The sequence below is a fragment of the Triplophysa dalaica genome, chromosome 18 (assembly GCF_015846415.1).
Source record: "Triplophysa dalaica isolate WHDGS20190420 chromosome 18, ASM1584641v1, whole genome shotgun sequence".
NCBI lineage: Eukaryota > Metazoa > Chordata > Actinopteri > Cypriniformes > Nemacheilidae > Triplophysa > Triplophysa dalaica.
Window position 1 is genome coordinate 1,691,817 of NC_079559.1, and position 23,064 is coordinate 1,714,880.

Here is a 23,064-nt window from a genome sequence, read left to right on the forward strand (position 1 = left end):
ATCAAAGTTTCATTACAATCGAATTTCACTATGACTTGAAAATAATTAATAGTTATGACATCATCATGAAATTCTCACAGAATGTTCTTTACATCATGTAAAATTATTGAAACTTTAAATCACCAAAAATGACCACAAGCTTATTTTTTAATATAAAATCTAACACAGGCTTGAAATTCACAAGGTCAATGAATTAGTGAAATAATGAACAAAATATGAGTTTGATCTAGTAGCACAGATGAAAAGGTTCCGGTTCTAAAGGAAGTTGTGAAGAAATGCACATAAACAAACGTCACACATAATGCTCACTATCGGTGACTCAAAGATATTTATTTCTCGACATGAGCAAGTACAAAAAGTAACATTAACAAAAGTATGTGTGCACTACTGTACCGCACAACGAAAACGGTGTTAATCTTTTAAAAAGGCTCGTGCAGGAGATAAGCGAGTCAAAACAAATGGGCTGAACCACATATACAACCAAACAAAATCAGCATGTTTACAGTAGAGCTTTAAAATGCGCAGATAATACAATACTGTAAATAAACACATGAGGGCAGTGATTGGGTTTTACTATTTTTAAATCTTGTACCGTTTTCAAAAGAAGATATTTAGAGTTACACTTATCAACGGTTAAACAAGAAACACAAAGATCAACAATAGTTTGTCGTTGCAGTGGATGTTAAAATAAGCAGGTGATACACGAGCAATAAAATATAAAGAAAACAATAGAAAACCCCGAACCTTGAGCGTATAAGTATAAAAAGAATAAAGATTAGTGATGTGTGCACGATGTGAAGTTAGAAGGCATTTCTGTGATCTCCGATTAAAGTCGATATTGTTTAAGTACCACACTCTCGAAATAAGAAAGTCAAACTTTCATAAACACTTCCCAAGTCCAACAACAATTCATTATTTCATTTTCAGCCTTTAAAGACAAATTGATCTGATATTACAGTATAATAACAAAACTATGCAAACACGAGATTGTCCAATTGTGTCTTTTATCTGGAAAAATGTAGATTCTGTGTTGTATTTTGTTCTGTTCCTTTACTCTCCACTAGAGGGAAACGCTGCACAATATAAGTCTTCAAACCTTCCAGATTCAAACCTGACACTTTCATTTAAAGTCTGAGAGCATGTAAACGTCTGGTTCGTTTTAAATTCGCACATTTCTTGAGTTTCGGATGCTGTATCTCCATGAAGAATGTAGTGCTAAATGCCAATCTGAACACACATTAAGACTCAAAAATGGTCTGAATGCATTACTGATATAAACTTGTGATATGTACAGTAAAACATCTCTGTTAAAATGCATTGACAGGGTAAAAATATGCTTGTTTGATAAATATATAAGCAGCTTAAAACATTTTGGCACAGAATAAAAGTCTGCCCTTTAAATGTCCAGGGAGATGACATTAAACATTGTCTTTGAAGCCATGATTGACGACAGACGGTTTAAATTATTAACAGCGTCTAATCTGATTGGACGTTCGAGAATATGACATCATAAAAGACAGTGCAGAGGTCATTCATGTTGTACACGAAAGGTTAGGTACACGAGTGACATTAATGACATTATGTTCTGTCAAATTTTAAAGACGAGCAAATAGTGTTAAAAAATGGAGAGTGTAGTGTTGTTTTTAGTAAGATGGCACTTTCTGTTCCACAAACACACACATAAACAAACAAAGGCACAAACACGGAAGCAGACTCTTAGTCATCACCCGGTTTCATCTTCATCTGCGCCTGCATCTGCGCAATCATCTGCTGCATGCGCCTCAGCTGCAAGAAAAAAAATTCATATACAGTTAATACATCTCTGCAGCGACTGCAATCTTCTCTCAAAGAAGCATCTCTGCTTGATATAACTAATCATTTAAAATAAAGTGAACCTAAAAATGATTGACACATCAGTGTTTTGAAAGCATGATTTCAATGTTGTTTTTAGTGAATGTATGAGGACAGTTTTCTTCAAGTTCACAACGTTTGACAACCACAAATGTTGAATAAATAAAAAAGAAAAAGTGTTTCAAAGGAGCAATGTGGGATTTTTAGGAGGATCTATTGACAGAAATGCAATAAAATATACAAACTATTTCTTCAGAGATATATTAAGACCGTTGTGTTTGCATTACCTTAGAATAAGCAGTTTATATCTACATACGCAGCGGGCTTACATACATTAATTTCGGGGATGATTTTTAGATGATCTTTCTCTCCAACGTCTCTCCACTGGAAAGTGTTTTGATAGATATCTATGAGTATCTCCACAAAAGCCTTAGTATTGCGGGTCCTAACGTGTCTATGCTGGAAAGTCCACAGACCCTTTTTTTCATGTAATAAGTAAGACATCACTCTTTCTAAAATCTTTCTAATGCTCGCATGATCTCTTCCCTGCGTCAATGAGAAGACACGCTGTCTGAGCCGAGGACAACTTCTTGTACTGTTGTGGTCACCGTCGTGTTTGGAAACGGAGGGGTGAGTGGAGGACTGAGAGACTGGTTGCAGTCTCAAACTCACCACTAGTGGCCGCTATAAATCCCACTCTAGACATTCAAGCTTGAAAAGTCAATCCAATCCTAATAAACATATTTTTGTGTAATGTTTTGCTTGTTTGTACGTTATCTCTCATCTGATAAAATACATCAGATATTTTTAGGTATCTAATATTCTTTTGTTAACAAGATATGTATTTATGGATCAATAGTGATGGATCTTAAAGCCTTGTCCACTTTTGACCACTTCTGTCCTGATTTCTTCAAGAAATATCTGAAAAAGCATGCACAATGTATTTGTACTTTTTCAGATATTTAATTCGAATAGACGAAATAAGTGAATGCAAATGTACATATGAGCGTGACCGGAGATGACAGAGAAAACTTTCAGAGAGCAGCGGTTTTAGTTCTGATTTGACTGACCCGAACACTGTATGCGTGTGTAAGAAATGGAATGGAGATAAAACGTTCTTCTTGGTACGTTTTTCGTCTTTAAACCAAACTTGTAGGTCTTAAGCCAGCATAGTTTAAATCCTTACATGCTTACAAATGAAGAATAAATTGCTCAAATCTAAATCGGAGCCGAAGGTCGAGTGGTTCGTGCTCTGACATATGGCGCCGGTGCGTCCCGGACAACCCGAGATCAAAACCCGGCTCGTGGTCCTTTCTCTGACCCCACCCCCTCTCTCTCATCCACTTCGCTTCCTGACCTCTCTAAAAAATCACTGTCTGTCCAATAAAGGCAAAAACGGCAAAAAAATACATAAAAATCGCACTGTATTGCCACCTAGTGGTGCAACCGGGTAACTATTACCTAACATGCATAACAACCTGTGTTAAAGTAATTTAATAAAGTTACAGATATTTTTGCGGCTCAAGACAAATTTAATTTGGTCCCAAAATGGTCTAAAAATAGACCCCTGGTCTAGAGCAACGGTTAATATTGTTAAAATCAGATTGTAACCTGTGTTTGTGTGTAACATGACCTCCGCTTTAAAAGAGCTAATGAAGACAGACATGCACCCATACACAAGAGTGAAAAGTAAACACAATCAACCAACGATCTCTAAATAAAGCCTAATCAAAACAATCATGATGATTACAGCTCAAACTGTAAACAAACACCTACACACACATACAAGCACACACACATCTCACAAATGACAACAAGCTATAATATGACTAACGATTTAAATGGGATCTTTGTTTGTTCTGTACAGCAGGAAGCTGATGTCATATCCTGTGCAGACATGCATGTTTAAATACCGTTCTGATTGTGTCCACACCCTGCTGGGATATATATTCCCATAGGCCACAATAACTACATGTCATTAACACACGTAATGAGGGCTTCAAAACTACAACACACCCGTAACAACAGACTCTGAGATTGACAAACATATTTAGCATTCAGCACATTCTGTCTGTGTGAACGAGAAACTAAAGTCAATCCACTATTGTTCTATTCTGTTTTTAAATAGCACAACTTTATTTATGTCATAATGACTCGTCTGAGCCAAATTAATAACTGATTATGTGTAAACGTCACTAAGAAGCATAATCTGTTGTTGTCTGAATGTATCGATAGAAAACGTGTGTCAGTGTGTGAGAAAGAGAGACTCACCTCAGCTTCTTTCTCCAAGAGAATCTGATCTTTGTCCATCACCTCTTCTTCAGCCACTCTGTCAGAGACACGCATTTATAATCTCAGTGAAGATAAACATCGAACCGTCACAGAAGTTTTCATGCACGCACATGCTTATAACAACATCACAAGATATTTCAAACAGAAAAACTGTAAAATGGTGCAGTCCTTAAAACGGCTGTTTGCGCCACGGCTGCTTGGCATAAGGGCTGGACGATGTGTTTAAAAAAAAAAAAAAGATAATCGACTTAAAATCATTGTGATATCCCATAATTTCGGGCGTGTTAGACTTCACGCAACGTTGCGCAGGCGACTTCTTTGCAGTAGGAAATTGTTGCAGGTGTTTATAAATTTCTTGCTACCCGTCAGATTATCCTATGCATGCGTGCGTCTTTTTTTTTATACGTTTTGCGCTATAAAATCACCAAGTCCAAATTCTACCTGTTTATTTTATACTGCTACGGGAATATTGTTAAATCATTCTACATATTATTTAATACCTAAAATGGTAGTACTATCTGACAGAGTATTTGTATTGTGAAATCATCCAACTTGTTTATTTTGTCGATGTGGTTTAGATTATATTAAGTTTTGCCCTACGCTAGTAAAATCTGACAGGGTGGGACGATTCGAACACCAGCACTGTAAGCATGAGGTTTTGCTTTGCCGTCGCAGCTCGTCTTTTTCTTGGTCTATCTGTGTAGCGGCCGGCAGAAAACAGCATCTCATTCAACTGACCGACCAAAACAGCGTTTCCAAAATTCTGACAGTTACTGACTGCCTTGGCATATGAACATTAACGTTCACCCTAAGCCCTACATCGCATTATAATGTAGTGCGTATTTTCCATTATTATTAATTATCGTCTGGTATCTGTCTGTTGTAATCGACATCGGGATATTTGTGAGACATCGGCGATATACGAGAACATCGTCACATCGCCCAGCCCTACATGGCATGTATTCATTGTGGTTACAAGCTTCCCATAATGCCTTGCAATGAACTAACTAACAGCCGAAATGGCATGATGCAGTGAAGCAGCTCGCTGGGATTTGGAAGAGATCTGTGTGTTTACAGGTTTGAGGGTCGTACCTTCCGGCCCGCTTTAGTCTCTCTGAGCGGAAGTTCTCATAGTGAAGATCCTGAGTGACCTCCTGCAGGTCCTGCATGTGAGTTCTGCACACAGAGAAAGAGAGAGAGAGACATTAAACCTGTATACAGTCAGCAGAGGGCGCTACAAACAAATGAAAACCTCCAGTCATCTTTATACGGCATGAATCTCACTAAATAAAATGAATCTTTATCTAATTATGGCATCCTTTGATGCACTGCATTTAATTTGCAGTAAATTAAATAAAATAATATTAAATATTGCATTATATTGATAAATATATAATAAGAAATTAATACTTACTACTTTTTTTGGTCATAATTTTCCAAAAATCGGCCTTAATTTCTAATGCAAAGTATATATTTTTAAATTTATTTAGTTTTTGGGATGAAATGCACGCCAGACATCTAGTCACAGGATTTATCGTGTTATGAATCCTGTAATCTTTAAGCTTGCCTTGTTGCTTATTTCACATACCAATACTGTATGTTTGGCCATCATAACGTAAACAATTTATATAAAGCAGGTCACTGTAGCATCTTTATGACGTTTACCATAATATACTCACACTAGCATGGTGCGCAGTTTGAGGAAGTCGTTGTGTTCGGGGTTTTCCACCTCCACCACCCCCCACGGATACAAACGTCCACGGATCTTCTTCCCCTTCACCTCTATCAGCTGATTGGAGCCGATCACGGCGAACGGGATGCTGGCCTGTGCGCAAACACACTCAGTTAACCTCCATCCATTCAAACCTTATAATAATGAACTGAAATGTGACCTCTGACCTTCAGGACACGCGTCTGCTCCTTGAACTCTTCGTCCTCGTCCGAATCGGCATCGGGAAGCTGATAGATGCGGATGCCCTGCTCGCTGATCTCATCTAGAATCTGACGGAAACATGAACAGACATCAGACCGTCATCAGATACTTGTGATCACAGAGAGATCAATGGAATTAATCGTCAAGAGTAAACCGTGTACAAAACAATCAGATTATTACGTTCCTGAAGCTCAGTTTGTAGAACAGTGAATTCACAGGAAATAAAAACGTATTGAATAGGAACTGTGATTAGAATGCACAGCAAGTCGCTTTTGATAAATGCTATTGCCAAATGCGTCAATATAGTGTAATTAGGGATGCACGATAAATTATCGGCCATATCGGTATCGGATAATAGAATATAGGGCGATATATTAAAAAAATATACAAGAAAAGTTTGTAAAGTGTAAAGTAGGAGAAAAGGCAACTAATGATCGCCTTGATTTCTGCTGTCAGTGTTTTAAAAAAAAAGCAGTCGTTCACTTTTTGCCTTTTTCAGTCTTAGGAAATTTTATATTATATTCAGATACTTTGTATTGGTTATCGGTCAAAATCTACATATCGGTGTATTCCTAAATGTAATGTTATGCTTTTTCCAAAAATTCGTAGTTGATGAATATAACACATGTGTAAAAGCTGTCTTGCGTTTCTTTCAATATACTGGAAATGACATCTGGTCTATTCTGGAACATGTAGCTGGATCAATCCACAGTTCTCTCAGCACGCAGTCCATGTGAAACGCTCAGTGTGGAATCCCTTTGATGCTCAAAACAGGAATCACGCCATGTAAACGAAAGCAGAACTATCGGTTCGACACGTAGACACAGCAGCGCAGCGATGTGTGGTACCCATTCACCTTGTGACCGGAATACATCCGAGAAGGTTTTCTCCAAATCTTTCGCAGGAAAACGCCTGTGCAAAATGATGTAGAGCATTCTGGGAGAACTTCCAAGGAACGAACTGATAACGAGAACAGGAGAGGAAGACATCCCCAATGCACTGTACCAAGACCTAACTTCCCCAATTTAGAAAAAAATCAGTTCTTGGCACGAGAATATTGATAAGGTACCTAAGAAGTCAAAATGACCACATTTTTGGGCGAGATGAAATACGGTTTCCCGCTACTTGAAATGTCGGACTGAAACTTCAAAACACACTTCAGAAGCACCTGTGTTGGATTATTTTTCTTACTTCAAAGCTGTTTTTATAAGAAGCACATTCACAATGACGTTACGTAATCGCGGACGAAGCGCCACCAGCAGCCGGTTTCCTGACATTATAAACTCTTTCATGTCATGTCAGCGGGGGCCTGGGTTTCAATGGGACTGAAGCTCCTGCTTCGCTGCTCTTTACAGAAACCCCCTCCTGTTATGATTAGCCCTGTTTTCATAGCGAGAGACCGCCGCAAAGAGCCGCGTGCGTGTTATTGTTTGTCATTGTTGCTTGTTCGGAGTCCAAATAAACACGGCGCGGTCTGGTCCCCATGAGGAGGGTGATCTTAGAAGGCGGCTCTTCTGTACAAATAGACCCAAGGGCGGGGAACCGAAAGAAAGAAAACGTGGAAGAGAAAACGTGAGAGTCGGATTGTTTGTAAAGGCACATCATTCCCAAACGTGCCAAGATTGGGGTGTGGACGGAGAAAGATGAAATTGAAATTTTGGATGACGTGACCTTGCAATAGGAAAAATTAAAACGTTACTTTACAATGGACCAAGATAAGCTGTACAAGAATGAATGTGATATACTGTCTAGCCAACATGAGAACAGGAAGCGAACATAGGTTGAGATAAGATACAAATTTAAGCAGTTTAACTGATAAAACATCAAAAACCTGTTTTAAACGCATAAGGAGCCCATACGCGATCTCTTTAATATCTCATTTATTTCTCCTAGACATCAATGAGATTACATGGAAAGCAAATGGAAGCGTTGGCTTAAGTCTCATCTCCGTCTCCAAAGAAAACAAGTCAGAAATCTCATAAATCATAAGATCATAAAAGATCTCAATATGAACTCAAACATTTCTCATTAAACTGACTCAAATCCAGATTATTCTCGATTCAACACCTCTGTACTCTTCATGTGTTTCGACGATGAATTCTTTTTCTCTCTTCTTAGCAATGTTAAGAGAAACATCTGAAGGCTAAAATACACTACAGGACTTTCGCTCAAGTTTTCAGTCTGGGTTTGTTGCAGAAAGTCTATTCCAGTCTGGAGATTTGCTCAATCAGTGTGTTTCTAACTGAAACTTTTTCCTTGTCAGATTTGACAAGTCTTGTAGTGTGTTCCAGCCACGAGAGTGATACTTAAACGAAACACAACACCACAAAAAAACTCAATCAAATGTCGTGAGCTATAAAACAGCAAGCTCTGAGCGATAAAGTTTGCTTCTGGCAGGTCTCCGTACAATCATGAGTGTTCTCTGTCTCTGAGAGTCAGGTTGTGTTTGGGTTGGCAGATGGGGAGACGGGGTTGGCAATGGGAACCTGGAGTCTGGCCTGGAACAATGGCACGGGAAGTGAGTTTCACCTATTATGCTTGTAATTTGTTTTTCATAGGATACATTATGAGTGGCGACCATGTGTTTGCAGAGCGAGACTCTACGTGAGTGGGACAACTTAATACTATTATGATCATACACATGAGAATCTGGGTGACATCTTGGCGATTCTTAACTATGTTACAAGGTGGATAATTTGTGTAAAATGGTGATGAGAATCCTACAAAAGTGTACGATTAATAATTATAGTCAATGGTGGGAAAGCAGATCGTATCAAAACATGAGAATGAGACCGTATAAGAATCTTCATACGATTTAAGCCGTATTCTTGTTCCATAGTCTTCAATTCAATGCGACACACCGGATACGCAAACCCATGATTAAGTTTGGTGACCTCCGACCTGTGAATTTGCATAACGTGAGTGCGTGAGACCAATAGAAGACGTAAACGTCACAGCGTGACCTCGAAGTACAGAAATGTGAAAGTTGGAGGATTCGCTCCCGCCCATTTTCGCAGCACCGTCCGAAATAACTTTGCATGCTCAAACTCTAGTTTGACATTAGCATTAGCATTAGCCGTCTCGTGAAATAACACGTGTTTGATCTACACAGACGACTAATTCGTTTTTTTCAATGATATTATCCGGTGTGTATCAAATTTAAACCATAAAAACACACAAACTCAGACACTTCTCCAACTTTCGGGAATGCTTTTAAATAAAGCTTAAGAGCAATTCATCTGTTGTGAATATAAAGCAAACAGCACTAGCTGTTTTTCCGAACCGTACCTGAACTGATCATTTCTTTATCTGATCGTCAGAGGTGCAACAAGAAACTATCTCTGGCCAAAACTTTGCGTAAAAACACCACATTGACAGCGACTATATTTAAGCATGCAACATCAAAATAAGTTAAATATAGTATCTGCGGTATAGAGCAATTATTATGAGATTAAATTTCAGGAGGAAAAACAGCGGTTCACGCAGTCACGTCACAGCATGAATAAGATCTTATAATCTGAGCGCTCCTTACTGTCTGTAACACAGTCATCATTCAGACAACACAAAAACACTCATTATCACACACATGAGGTCGACTTACCGGCCCACAATTACACCTTACACACATTTACAAAACAAATTGTTATGAAATATACAACAGCGTGCTGGTAAACACCATTGGCCAGTGATGTCTGCGGATTGGAGCCGCTCATGAATTCCTTTTAATCACACTAAAACACAATCGGGGGTGTTGTGTAAGTCTGAAAGAAAGTCTAGAGGACTGACCAATTACTCAGAGCCATGTCTGTGTGTGTGTAGCAGGGCTAATGTTAATCCGGCGTCTCTGAAACAGCAGGACACGGAGAGACACTCACACTAGCAAATTCCAGTCAGCGATGACTGTGTTTGTGTAAAGCAGGTATCAACACTAGGGTCAGAAATAGCAAAAGAAAAATTTCGGGAATCTGTTTGGCATGTGAAAGATTCAAAGGGTTTCATTGGTTAAAAGCAGGGGTTTTCAAACTTTATGATGCCAAGAACCCCCCCAAATATGATTAACCTTTTGTGAGGGACCCCCTTTTCTAAAATATATATCAATCTATATATTTTTTCTGTGTTCGATAAATAGTAAATAGAATATTATAAAGACAACACATTGTTTCTAAACCTAAAATGTCTGCAACAATTTCACTTTGAGTCCCTTATAGGAAACTACAGTAAGAAACAATCACTAGAAGGATTCAAATACAAACAATTCTGCAAAGTATCAATAGCCAAAAAAGATGATAAACACTGTGGACTTTTTCTGGGGACACCTTGCAACCTTCTGAGGACCCCCTTGCAACCCCGGACCCCAGTTTGAAAACCCTGATTTAAAGCAGGAGAATTATAATATACTGTGTCGCGATATACCGTGATGCCAAACCCGGTGCGGAATATGCTTGGGTTGCCATAGGTGGCCTGTGATTTTAAAAACCATGATATCAAGCTTATGATAATATCGGAAGCAATTTGAAATATCAAACAGTCTTTATTCCTACAATCACATTTTGAGTGCGATTCTTGGCCAAACAGAGAAAACAAAGCACAAAATAAACAAAATGAAAGCTGAATTTGACTGATAGCATTTTTGTGTTTGCTGTCAGTCAAACGTTAATAGATAACAGGATATTGTTCTCAGATAAATCCGTTTGCTGTGATATCAAGGTATCTGTATGTCGATACCCCTCAAACACTACAGCGTGTATTTTTGGCCCAAGCGCTCTTTGTATGTGACAGGTGTTCGGTATTCATTGTTTTTTTCTGGACTATCTGGGCTGTAATTCCAGGATACGACTTCCCGAGAACATACTTAAATAACCACACCCTCGTTTCAAAGGTGGAATCTCAAACCCATGACAGATGCTGAACCTCTGAAGATGACATGATAACCTCTGAGGACTTGACCTGCAAAACAAAACGACTTTGGGGTCTTTCAAAGCAATCTGAGGTGATTTGAAAAAAGACCCGAAAGAATGCAACCAACCACCAAGCTTAGAAAAGGATGGTATGGTCGCGGGAAGCCAAACATATTTGTGAGAACAACAAAGGTTGGCAAACACGATCTCACAAAGTGTACAAATCTCACGGGTGCTTTCGTCAGTTTCTTCCACTGTGCCGAACTGAAGGACAAAGAGAGGAAAACTTTGACGGTTTGGAAAGTGAGATATGACCGTGACGGGGACTCAACGCGCCAAACATCAACAATGACATTCAAATTCGCATAAACACAACAATGCAACCCACCGAGCACACCTAGAAAGCGCCGTGTTTATCTTGCCTGTGGGAATCGAGTCAAACTCTGCAAGCTTCCCAGATTTACGTCAATGTGGCCGCAACGGTTTTCCAACGCTGGCTCTTCTTATATATCAATCCAGAGACAGGAAGTCAGGGCTACCGAAACATCCCTGGAGTACTTTCAGGGTTTTATGACCTCACTGAGGGAAGCGGGCACTCAGGGGCCCAGCGGTCTCTGATAAGAGCCGTGCACACCGCTGACCCGCCTCTGCCTGCCAATCGCTCGGACACATTACAGGAAGGCCATATTGTTCTACACAAGCTGCTTCCCCCTTCATGGTGGTGTTCAGAGCGGGAACGATTGTGGATAGAACGAGAGAGAAACACAGAAGTCACGGCGTGAAAACAGAGGGTGAAAGCTGAAGATTCATTTCGGACGGGGCTTGAAGACACAATGAGTCGTTTCTCATTCCTACAAGAGAAGGAGATTTCGGGAAATCTTCAACGTGCAGAAGAGCAGGAAAAGACGATACTGCTGTTCTTAAAATTCAGAATGGAGATGAGAGATATGCGTTGATCCTGACCTCATAATAAAGTTGACCTCAAGTTCTCGTAAGAGCATCTCAAGTTTACTGGAAAGAACTCTCGAGCTGAAGCTTCCACCAATTCATTTATATTAACATTCAAAGTTCAATGGGGCAATTTCCTAAGAATCAACTGCGAACAATCAAGGTTTTAAAAGCTTACGAGTTCCTAAGCAACGGCTTCCACCGGATTGCTGGCATAATGCGTAAAGGGTTCATTCACCCAAAGAAAATCGAACTCATTTCGTACCAAATGCATGACCTTCCTTCTGTAAAAAAAGGCTAAATCAAACGATTAATCGTATACAGAATAAAAGATTGTGTTCACAAAATATATGTCTGTGTACTGTCAATATTAATAAACATACATGCGCATATTTAAGAAAAATATAGACATTTATATATCATTTAAATGATTGCTAAATATAAATAAATAAATGTAAATATTTCCCAGAAACAGGAACGGTTATTCTGGATGAAATTAATCGTGATTAATCCTTTGACAGCCCTATAAATGATCCTATAAACAGTGGTACAAATGGCTGAGATTTGACGGAGAAGGGACATTTGTTGGGGATATATTTCTAAAGTACAGATGCAGAAAATCCCAGGAAATGTTTGTTTAAAATGTCCACCTAAAACAGAAAAATGACCAAATGAAACATTTCATTGTGTTTTTCATAGAAATATATTCTGCACAAGATATCTCGTGTTGTGTCCCGCGTAGGAAGAGGTTGTCACAACAGTCAGTAAATAGACATTTTTATCCTTTCTTAAAACTTTCTCTTTAAAAACAGGCTTTGACAAAGCAAAGTGGGGATTTTAAATGAAATGATTTTTTCTTTTCTTACCCAGAGCAAGAAAAAACTGCCATCTAAGTATAGCATCTAAGCAGGTGAATAACAGGAACCAATTTTTTAAAAAAAAAATATAAATAAATAAATACAAGCCTTGAAACTTCCTGTGTGCTCCTGCTAAATATTTTACTACTTAATCACTACACAATGTCACGTAAAGAAAGCACATAGTGTACAATGCGAGTCACGAGGAGACACACACATACACAGTGTCAGTATTCATTCAGAAGTCTGGGTCATTTACTTAAACAGTGAAGACGGATGGACTGATCTGGCCTCAGGACTCTTATGATGGGCAGCACATAAACGCCAGCAGGAAATGAAGCAGATTCTATCCGTCTTATCTCTGAACAGTCTCCATCTCAGTAACGAAGCAACATTTACAGCACAAACACAAGAGGACGGAGGTCAACTAGAACCCGTAATCTTGACTTAAACTCAAGACTGAAAGATAAACGAGACGAGAGGAGCCATTCTATGCTCATTGCTCACGTGAGTGAAAGTGACGAATCAGGTGTTTCTGGGGGTTTAGGGGGAATTCTTCTTCTGTCTTGTCACGGCCCTTTGTGATGGTAAATCTAACGATGTGCGACATGACAGGCTACATGAGAATGAACAAGCACACAATGATCAACCACTGCAGCCAATCTCACTGAAGAAAGTTAAAATAGCAATATATGTTTCTAGTCCAAGATCATTTGAATAAAATTCAGCATTGAAGCTCTTGAAGATGCGGGACAGAGAATGTCCTAAGGCTGAATGATTAATCGCATTTAGGAATACATTTTCTGCCGCAAAGACTGCGATTATGGGGATGTACAGTTTGATGCGACCCTGCTGACCAGTACCATCTCATGGAAAATGCACAGAATGCGGCTTTCTCAAAATGTGCTCGGGACGTAAGCTTGCTCTCTCGTGGTGACGGCCTGCGAGTGAAGAGAGCGGGTTGCACTTAGTTTATGGTTAATCTGTCTAATATTGCGTTGGTTACGATGATTTTTTATTTTTAATAAATAATCCAAAAGAAAAGGTGCTTAAAAAATGATCGCATTTTAAATCGCAATTGAAATATTGATTTTTATGTGTAAAAATGTCCTAGAATGTCCTGTGGAATTACTGGTAAGTACTCAAATGATAATAATTACTGAGATTCCTTAACTACGGAGATCAGCAGGAAAAAATGGATCGGCCCGGTTGGCACACACGTTCTCGAGGCGGCAAAGGGAAACATCCACAGAGAAGCGCGTGATACAAAACAATAGCCTTTATACACAGTTTGCACAGAGAATGTGAGTGGAATGCGTCCACATGCGATTCTTTGCTTTATGTCATGGGATTCAAACCATTTTGGACAGTTTCACCTGTTTTTAGCGCTGAGCATTTGGGATCGGATCACCCAAGAAGGCTGTTGTCGTAAAGTGAGAGAGAATGCTTCTCACCCTTCTCTTGAGACGCTCTCTCTCTCTCAGTGTGAGCGTGTCGGCTTTGGCGATCACAGGAACAATGTTGACTTTACTGTGAATGGCCTTCATAAACTCCACGTCCAGAGGCTTCAGACTGAAAATGAATCAAACGCACAGTAGCAAAACAGACGTTTATTAACACGTTTTTTTTACAAACATTTCGAGAAAGAAATGATTTTGTGAATGTGTCCAATAGTATTATGTAGTTTTAGCTGTAGTGGATGAATAAACTGTAGTAAATAGTGAAGTATACTGTAGTTTATACCATAATAACAACACTTTGGCTGTTTGCACTTGACCACTTGACTACTTTCATGACGTATTTCCTGTTTTGGCCCAAGTGTTGTAGTGGGCGTGAAGATCCCAAGTGAGCATGAAGTATTTCTAACCCGTTGGGACACACTTAGCAAGTGCAAACATTTAACATTAATTAATGTGGTGTTCCTAATTTTTATCACATATTAATTATGTGATAAAAAGCAGTTTTACAAAATACATAACTTGGACGTTTTCACCAATAAAATGCGCAACGCTACCTTTTACCTCGAAATTATATTAATATTTACTGTAGACCGTTTTATCAGACGCGTGTGCCTTGTCTGCAGTTAACTTCCGGTCTGGGTTCGGCTAGTGTCTAATAATATATCTATTTATATTTTATTTAGTTTATGTTAAAATTAATGTATATTATTATTTTATTGTATAATAATTGTATTTAATAAAATATTTGTTGAATTTGTTGTGTGTTCATTTCATTAAATAAACAATTCGTTGAATGGGTCCTGTAGTTATGATGCATTTAAACAAACCGTATGACATCTAGTGGTTGAGCTTGGTATTGCAGTCTTAATTCAAAATATTGGAGAGACAAGTTTAGCCATGTAACAGTTCTTCTGGGTTTCTTTTGCTTGTTATCAGAAATAATCGACAGGCACTCTATTGTTCATGAATGTGTACCGGATGTTAACTGCAGTCCACGAAGGTGCGCATGCGCTGTAATGTTTGTTTATGTTGTCACTGAAACCGTCTACAGTAACACTAGTTTCTTAAATAAATTACAAAACTTTATTGTAGTAAATCCTAAAGTATATTGAAGTATTTTTCATGTGGGATTCACGTCTATAAATGTTTTTAGGAAATGACAAAAATCTGCTTCATGTGGCTTATGGTGTGAACAGAACTAACTGTGGAATAAATTTGAGACATGTTGCATTCGAAAAAAATAAGGTGAATAGTGTGTGGTACCCGTGTCCCAACGGTGAGATGAAGTAGAAACAGCAGTGTACTCTGTTGTCCACGATGTGCCTGCGGTTCAGACCGCTCTCATCGTGGAGGTAGCGCTCAAACTGGTTATCAATATACTGTATGATGGTCTTAAAGCTGTCAAGAGAGAAAAAAGCAAAGATCAACACAGCCGTAAAAGCATGCAATTGAATTAAATCTCTGTGTTACGTCCGTTTGGATCTAAGCACCACAAAAACCACAATCTAATCGCTTGAGAAGTACATGCACTTCAAGAATCTAAATTTAGATAATGAAGACCATCCAGAGCATCATATCTACAGGTTCCCTTCCAGAGGAAAACCACACTTGCACTACCGTACCCCGATCTGAATCGGTCCGCAGGTTCTCTTGTATCAGACCAGTTTAACTCTCTCAGTTCTCTAATGTCTCACCATCCACCTTCCTTCAGCTTGTAAAGTCTCAGGCCTTATCTAAACAACTAACACAACGTGGATTCGCTCACTCCTCTGCTCTTATCGCTGCATGGTGAGACCGATTCCTCTTTTCATCGGGTGCAGGTCACATCTGAGGCTTATAGAGGGAGGTAAAAGGAGAAGAGATGATATGATAGTACGTGGATGGCACGTTTTCATTAAGAGCATGTGAAGTCCGTGGGTGAGATGGGGAGGATATTGTTCTTTTAAACAGGACATTCCCAGCATTCCACAGCAGGACTCAGTGGCAAGAGACAACAGCTTTCTCCAGTCTACAGTAAAGCACCGTCAATTATGAAGGGTGCACCCGAAAATAATAACTCTGTCATTTATTCTGCCTTATATCAATACAACGCTGTATTCTAAATGAACTGCTATAATACTAAAATCCTTCCAAATATTATGAATTATTGGGAACCAGGGAGAGTCATGGTTTCCTTTCGCTACGAAAAATACTGCATACTACAATTTACTACAGTAAATATCAAAGTGTGTAACATAGCATCTGGAAACTGTACATTGTAAGAAACAATAGGTTAAACCTGTAAATAACACATCCGTATTCTCTTTTAAAAAATATTTGTTGTTTTTGTGAATATTTTATTGCCCTATTTTTGTTTATAGTGCATTATTGTTCATATTTAATTTCAAATTATTTCTATCTTAATGTATATTTGCACCATCTGTACACTTTCTCCTGCACTAAGCTCCTGTTGCCCAGTCACATTCCTTTTTTGTGTAAGCATACTTGGCATAAAGCTCCTTCTGATTCTGAAGTATACTACAGTAACCCTACACTTTGTCAAAGTATACTACAGTATTTTGCTGTATTAACTATAGGGAACTGATACGCATTAGTAAATACTTTAGTATGCTTTAGTATTAACTATAGTAAACTGTAATAACTTGAAGTATACTGCACTCAAAAAAATGAACTGTCGCTTCTGTTAGTTTGACATGACCCATACTTGTTCACAGTACATAAAGAATGGAGGTCACTGACTTAACGTAAGTTCAGTCAGCTTTACTTAACAAGTGTTTGACTGGTCAACTTAACATTGTTGAGTAGAACACAAAACCCTTTAATATTGGACCTTTTGTTGAGTTTACTTATTATAAAAAAATAATTCAACATGACTGGTTGTTGGGGATTTTTAGTTCCCAGCATGCTGCGTAAGACTGCATTTAGGCAGTAACTTTTGAAATTTAGTGTTATTTTAAGTGTTTCTTCAGTAAAGATTTTTTTTTATCTTTGAGGTTTAAAAGAGTTTCTTGTTTTTTTTTAGTTGTTTTGAAGAGTGGTACATATGCTTAGGCTGTGAGAGGTTTCAGCGTGATGTTGGAGGTGATCTTCGCTGTTGGTCGCATCTGCTTCTTGACAAAGGTCTTGTTGTCAGTGCACTTTATCTGCGTTGTGTTGTGTAGTGTACATGCTGCTACAACAAGAAGGATGACATATGACCTTGTTGTGTAATCACCATAGCAATTCAATTAGTCTCACACACCGGTTTAACGGTGACAACCAAGCTGTTCCTTCAGCTAAAATGATCTGGTACACAGTAAAAACACATTCATCCACTAAAACATCATCCCCTCTTCTTCAGTCCCACCCGACCCCACACACTGACCAGTCCTGGCTGTTGATGGCGTCCCCATATCCCGGTGTGTCCACAACGGTCAGGCGGAGCTTGACTCCCCTCTCCTCAATTTCCACAGTGGACGCTTCGATCTGGACCGTGCGCTCGATCTTCTCTGCAAGCGGGAAGAAAACAATTAAACACTCACATTTACAGAACAAAATAATCTAGGTGCGCAAAAACACTGGGAAGTGCACGGCGAGTTCATCGAGATGAATCACGCAGAAAAATACTCGGGATTTGTTGACTCAACATAAAAGCGAGATTTAGGAGACGTTCTTTTGAGAAAGTTCCTTCGCCCTGCTGGGAGATTCCTTGGGTTTAGGACAGGATTATTTGGGTAAAAACACCCTGTCCTCTGGAGAGCTTTAAAAGACAAAGTGTTTTTTCAAGGGGATTTTCAAGGGGCTTATGTGCATTGAGCAGCGGAATCAAAAACATTCAGCATTCCACCACGGATGGCATCATACTGTACAATCTCATCAACAAGGATTTCACTCGGACCGTGTCTGAATGTCATTACAGTAAACATGCACAGTTCAAGTGAACTGTCCCTTTAAGTTCATCTAAAAGGGCTTTTCTCAAAACTCCTGGGGGATCATTTGGGTCTTTGGAGTTATTGAAAAGCACAGGGGTCCGTGTGTTACCTGCTGCTCCAGGTATATAGCGCTCTGGGTACAGGTCAGTCAGAAACAAGCTGTTGATAAGCGTTGATTTCCCAAGACCAGACTCTCCTATAAAGATCAACAACACTCAGTCAAAAACACAGTGTGTGTATGTATGCATGATGCATGAATGTGTGTGTTTCCATGACACTCACCTACAACCATCAGAGTGAACTCGAATCCCTTCTTCACAGACTTTCTATGCACCTGATTGGGCAGGTTGGCAAAACCGACATATCCGGCAGCGTCAGGAAACTAACAAACACATCGGAAGTGTTACAGCATTGACAATTGGAGTATCGGGGTCAAACTTTAGAAGAAGAGAGATATGTCTAATTTACCTTTCCTTTCTCTGCAGGCTGCGACATGATGCTCTTTACCGCTGAAAAACATATGTCAACATCACAGACATGCAATTATTTACATTTTTATCGGACAAACACACCTGGCCCGAAGTTCATTTCAGTTATGTGTTATTATAGTTTTGTTTTTTAGTTTTATTAATATTTGAAATTTAAAAATGATGTTTTTAGCAATTTTGTTGTTTTTTAGCATTTGTCCTTTTATTATTTATTTGTTTATTTTTATGTTATTGTTTAAGATACATTTATTTTTATTTTAGTTTTTGTTTATTATTATAATTCTGGCACCTTAAACTTACTTGGGTTTATTTCTGAGTAAAATTTTACATTTTTCGTTTATTTGAAGTTTTCCATAATTTTTCGGACATCATTTTATTTATTTAATAAAATAAATAAAATTATAAAAAAAATTATAAAAATATTTTTTTTCAAAGTTTTAATCTTACTAAACTAAAACAACCTCGGTTTGGTTATAATATAACAACATATTTTATATTTATATTAATTTATTATATTTTATTGTATAGTAATTGTATTGAATTAAAACTACTCAACAGTTTTTGATTCCTATAAGTAGATTTCGGACGTACTGCATCCGCCATGTTTATGACCTATGGCGTATTAACATCAACCTGTATCTAGGCGTCGGTACAAACACAATTTATTCACGAGAAATTCTTAAACGTACTAACATTTAAAAACCTGACATCCGCTTAGAAGTTTTCCGCTATTTTTATTCGATAAAATTTAGAAAATTGACCGTCGCTCAGCTCCCGTTGCATCTTGGGATAGAGAAGTGTCCATCCAATGCACACTCACAAATCTCAGCGGACGCAGTAGACCATCCAGGTGTTTCCCGCCTCACATTGTTTCCAACATACTACTCATGACTCATTTTTGCCTACTATACGGTACAGAAGTAGGCGATTTCGGAAGAAGTGCTGATGATTTTGTCATGTCCAATGATCTACAATATATGACTATTTTATCTTATCTGACTTTTGTATTACACAGGTTAAGATCGGGAGAAAATAAGAAATAACGTACAATCAGCTAGTCATTATCACAAAATAAACCCTGACAGAGTGATCAAGACCAAACGCAAAGTGGAGGCCTCCTCTAACACTCACAAGGGGTTTATTTAGTTAGACGGGCTATACGTCTTTCGTATCAACACACACATTATGATGGATGTCCAGTGATGGATGTTGATGAGGAACATGAGTGAGCGAGACATGAAGAGAGAGAAAGGGAGAGGTTGACTGTAGGGAGGGAACAATACTGTTTATCTTTCACTTTCCTGGAAACAACCTCCCAATAAATGAGAATTAGCACACACCCCACATACACAAACCTTACATACACACTCGAGTGAGTGTGTGCGTTGGGTTCAGGTGGAAGTGTGTTCAATTCAGATACAGCCGGGCTGGAAGTTCTCATCGTGACGGATGGATTTGAGGATTTCATTTTGATGCTGCTGAGTGTTTTCCGGGCAAGAAAAAAATAAAGAGTCAAAGTAGTTCGGAAACAAATGGAGAGTAGATTTCAGATTCTGGGCGTTTCCGTAATGAAGGACCCAGTCAGCAATACACAACTTATCACAACCATACACACTCGCTCTCTGGGAGGTCTTGTTATTACTGGCTGGGAATTATGGGAATGATAAACCAGCTCTAGATTAATCAAATGGCAGTAATTAAAACGAGCAGTTCCACCGTGGGCGATTTTTGCATTAACACAGAAATTACACTTCGAAGTGAATGTGATTTCACTAGCGCAAGTGATGATTTGACTTAAAGGATTTGCCATTTTTATGCTAAAGTTCTCGAAGTTCTTAACAGAATTCCTGACGGAGCTTAACGGATCGTGAGACATGTGACTGCCACATATACAGTCAGATCAATCGTGCTGAGGTTACTGACGGCTGGCCGCTCACGATAGCAGCACGAGTGAACTAAAGGAGGTAAAGTCACCCTTGAGTTTATGAGAGAAACCTGCTGCCTCGTGACCCTGTCTGTAATTCACTTCACCTTTGAAGAGTGGCTGCACTCAAACTCACTGATGAATGAGTCCAAAGACAAAAGACGGAATCTCTTTCAAACACGGACGGAAATAACAGAGGAGTTATGAGTGCGGGATGAGCTGTGAGAGAGAGAGAAAGAGAGAGAGAGAGATAGAGAGAGAGAGAGAGAGAGAGAGAGAGGGAGAGGTAAAAGAAAACAAGGAGGAAAAATGTAGGACAAATAACACACAGAACTTGAGTGTTTAAGGTTAGAGGTTTGTTTAAATCCCTAACACGAGCAAAAGTAACAGTGATACGTGCCAAAGCTTGTGAAATTCATGTGAATTCCGTGGCCTAAAAACAAGACCAGCTAAACATTTCTCAGTGTTTTATTAGAGTAGCAATTGATTTTTTTAAGCTTCTGTGGTTTATAAAAAGAACATCCGAGTAATACAAATGTAAGTTTGTTTATAGCTCCTTCATTATGAAGAGGTGATTTGGAAACGCATCCTGTTTACTTGTCACATGTCTTCCCAAAGCCAAGAGTCTTGGTCATTATAAACGGGGGATTTCCTATCTGAACGGACTGTTTGAAGAAAATGAGCCAAAAGATATAATTTGATGAATGCGGGCCGTTGGACTTTATGACGTTTCATTAAAAAACAAAATAAATGTGATTGAAAAAATGTGCATTATGTATTTTGCTAATATTTTAATATTATATTCTTGCATAACAGTGTGCAAGACACAAAATCTAAGACCGGATAGAAAATATACAACTTAGACCTGGAAATAAATATTGTTATAGGTTATAAAATTGTAAAATATATATATATATATATCTATATATATCAAATAATAAAAATAATTATGTGACACTTTTTACCCCCTTGATTACTCATCCAAGACATTTGATAAGTTGCCTTTCTTCATGATTTAAAGGGATAGTTCACCTTTAAAAAAAACTCTGTTATTATTTTGATATTATTCTTGTCATTTCAAACCTATATGACTTTTTTCTTCTGCAAGTTTTTTCGTCGGTCCACATCGACTTGCATTGGTTCTGTGTCCATACAATAGACGTCAATGGGGACAGACTGTTTTTGGTCTTTGACATTTTTCAAAATATCTCATTTTGTGTTTTGCAGAAAAAAGAAAATCACGCAGTTTTTAAATGACAACAGGGTCAGTAAATGATGACAGATGTTACATTTCGAAGATGAACTATTCCTTTAAGTATGTTTTTCTCTAGAAAAAAATCAAGATCAATTTTCTAAACTTTGATTAAGTTATTCACCAGTAACTCACTTTAAATGGGAAAATAATAGCACATTGAGTAGAGGTGCCAGACTTTTGTACATGGTTGTAGTTGACAAACAAACTGTAAACGTGTCTTATGATGTGACGGCAAACATTTAGAAAAACTAACTATAAATAAAATAATATATTATTAACATTTTTGCTATGTCACAACATAAGACACGCGTAAGCTATATTTCTTAACTACCCATATTTAAACACCAGTCAGCTTTTTTAAATAAAACATCTGATTAGATTGCAAAGTTTTGATGTTGCTAGTGCTGTGTGCTACCAATTGAGTTCCCCAATATCCACAGTCTTTTTCAATGTACATTTTTAATGAAAAACAATCCATATCCAATAATTAGGTATAATCTCTTCAAAAACAAGGTATGGCGAGTAGTTAAGGATGATCTTTTAAGATACAGGAGAGGAGATAAAGGTGACAGGTATGATGGAGGGTCAGTGAGGGATTGTAGAGATGAGAAGGTTTGTTCGAGACAGAAAACATTCATTTGTGTTGTCAGACTCCAGGCATCTCTATCAGACTCCCACAAACTCTCTCTAAGCAACAGGTCTCTAAATTCACTCAATGCCAAATTCTCGAGAAATTTGTTAACGAATAAGATAAACGTGGGTGCATGTTAATAGTACCACATTTAGCTCGTCCACACCCTGTCTGATAATAAAGTTGCTGTTGAAGATTCAGAGCACGTCTGAAACTGTAACTGGCAAACTAGCGCAAAACACATTTGTGGTATTTGACAACTTTAACGAGTTTACAACAAAGAATGAAGTGATTTCAAGTAATTTGACTTCATTGTAACTTTATATCACTTCTCTTGACATGCAACAATAACACAGTCATTGATGTACATGGTCACATTTTCAAAGGCACGGCTGAATAATCACTTCCGGATACATGCGCGGGGAAACTTCGAGTAACTTTTTACACGCCAGAATCTCTTACCTGTAATTAATTCTTGATTAAACACAAAAATCCGTCGTTTCTTAAGCTTCCTTGTTTTCTCTCTTCCCAACAGGCCAATCCAGGGAATCCGGAAACCACTACAATTCCGCCCTTATCCCATAATGCCTGTTCACTGATAGACCAGCGCAACAGA

The 23,064-nt window shown here is 38.4% G+C and overlaps 1 protein-coding gene across 1 annotated transcript; it reads right to left on the reverse strand.

Moving 5' to 3' along the window:
- Positions 1 to 309: 309 nt before the first annotated feature.
- zgc:63587 (uncharacterized protein LOC393431 homolog) lies at positions 310 to 23,028 on the reverse strand. The gene is made up of 12 exons (XM_056773006.1): positions 22,911 to 23,028; positions 18,619 to 18,659; positions 18,433 to 18,532; positions 18,260 to 18,346; positions 17,604 to 17,727; positions 15,503 to 15,637; positions 14,234 to 14,351; positions 6,043 to 6,144; positions 5,823 to 5,968; positions 5,236 to 5,319; positions 4,123 to 4,180; positions 310 to 1,785 (listed from the first exon to the last, which is right to left on the reverse strand). The coding sequence occupies exons 2-12, from the start codon at positions 18,643 to 18,645 to the stop codon at positions 1,717 to 1,719; spliced, it is 1,050 nt and encodes a 349-aa protein (XP_056628984.1). The 5' UTR covers positions 18,646 to 18,659; positions 22,911 to 23,028; the 3' UTR covers positions 310 to 1,716.
- Positions 23,029 to 23,064: the final 36 nt, after the last annotated feature.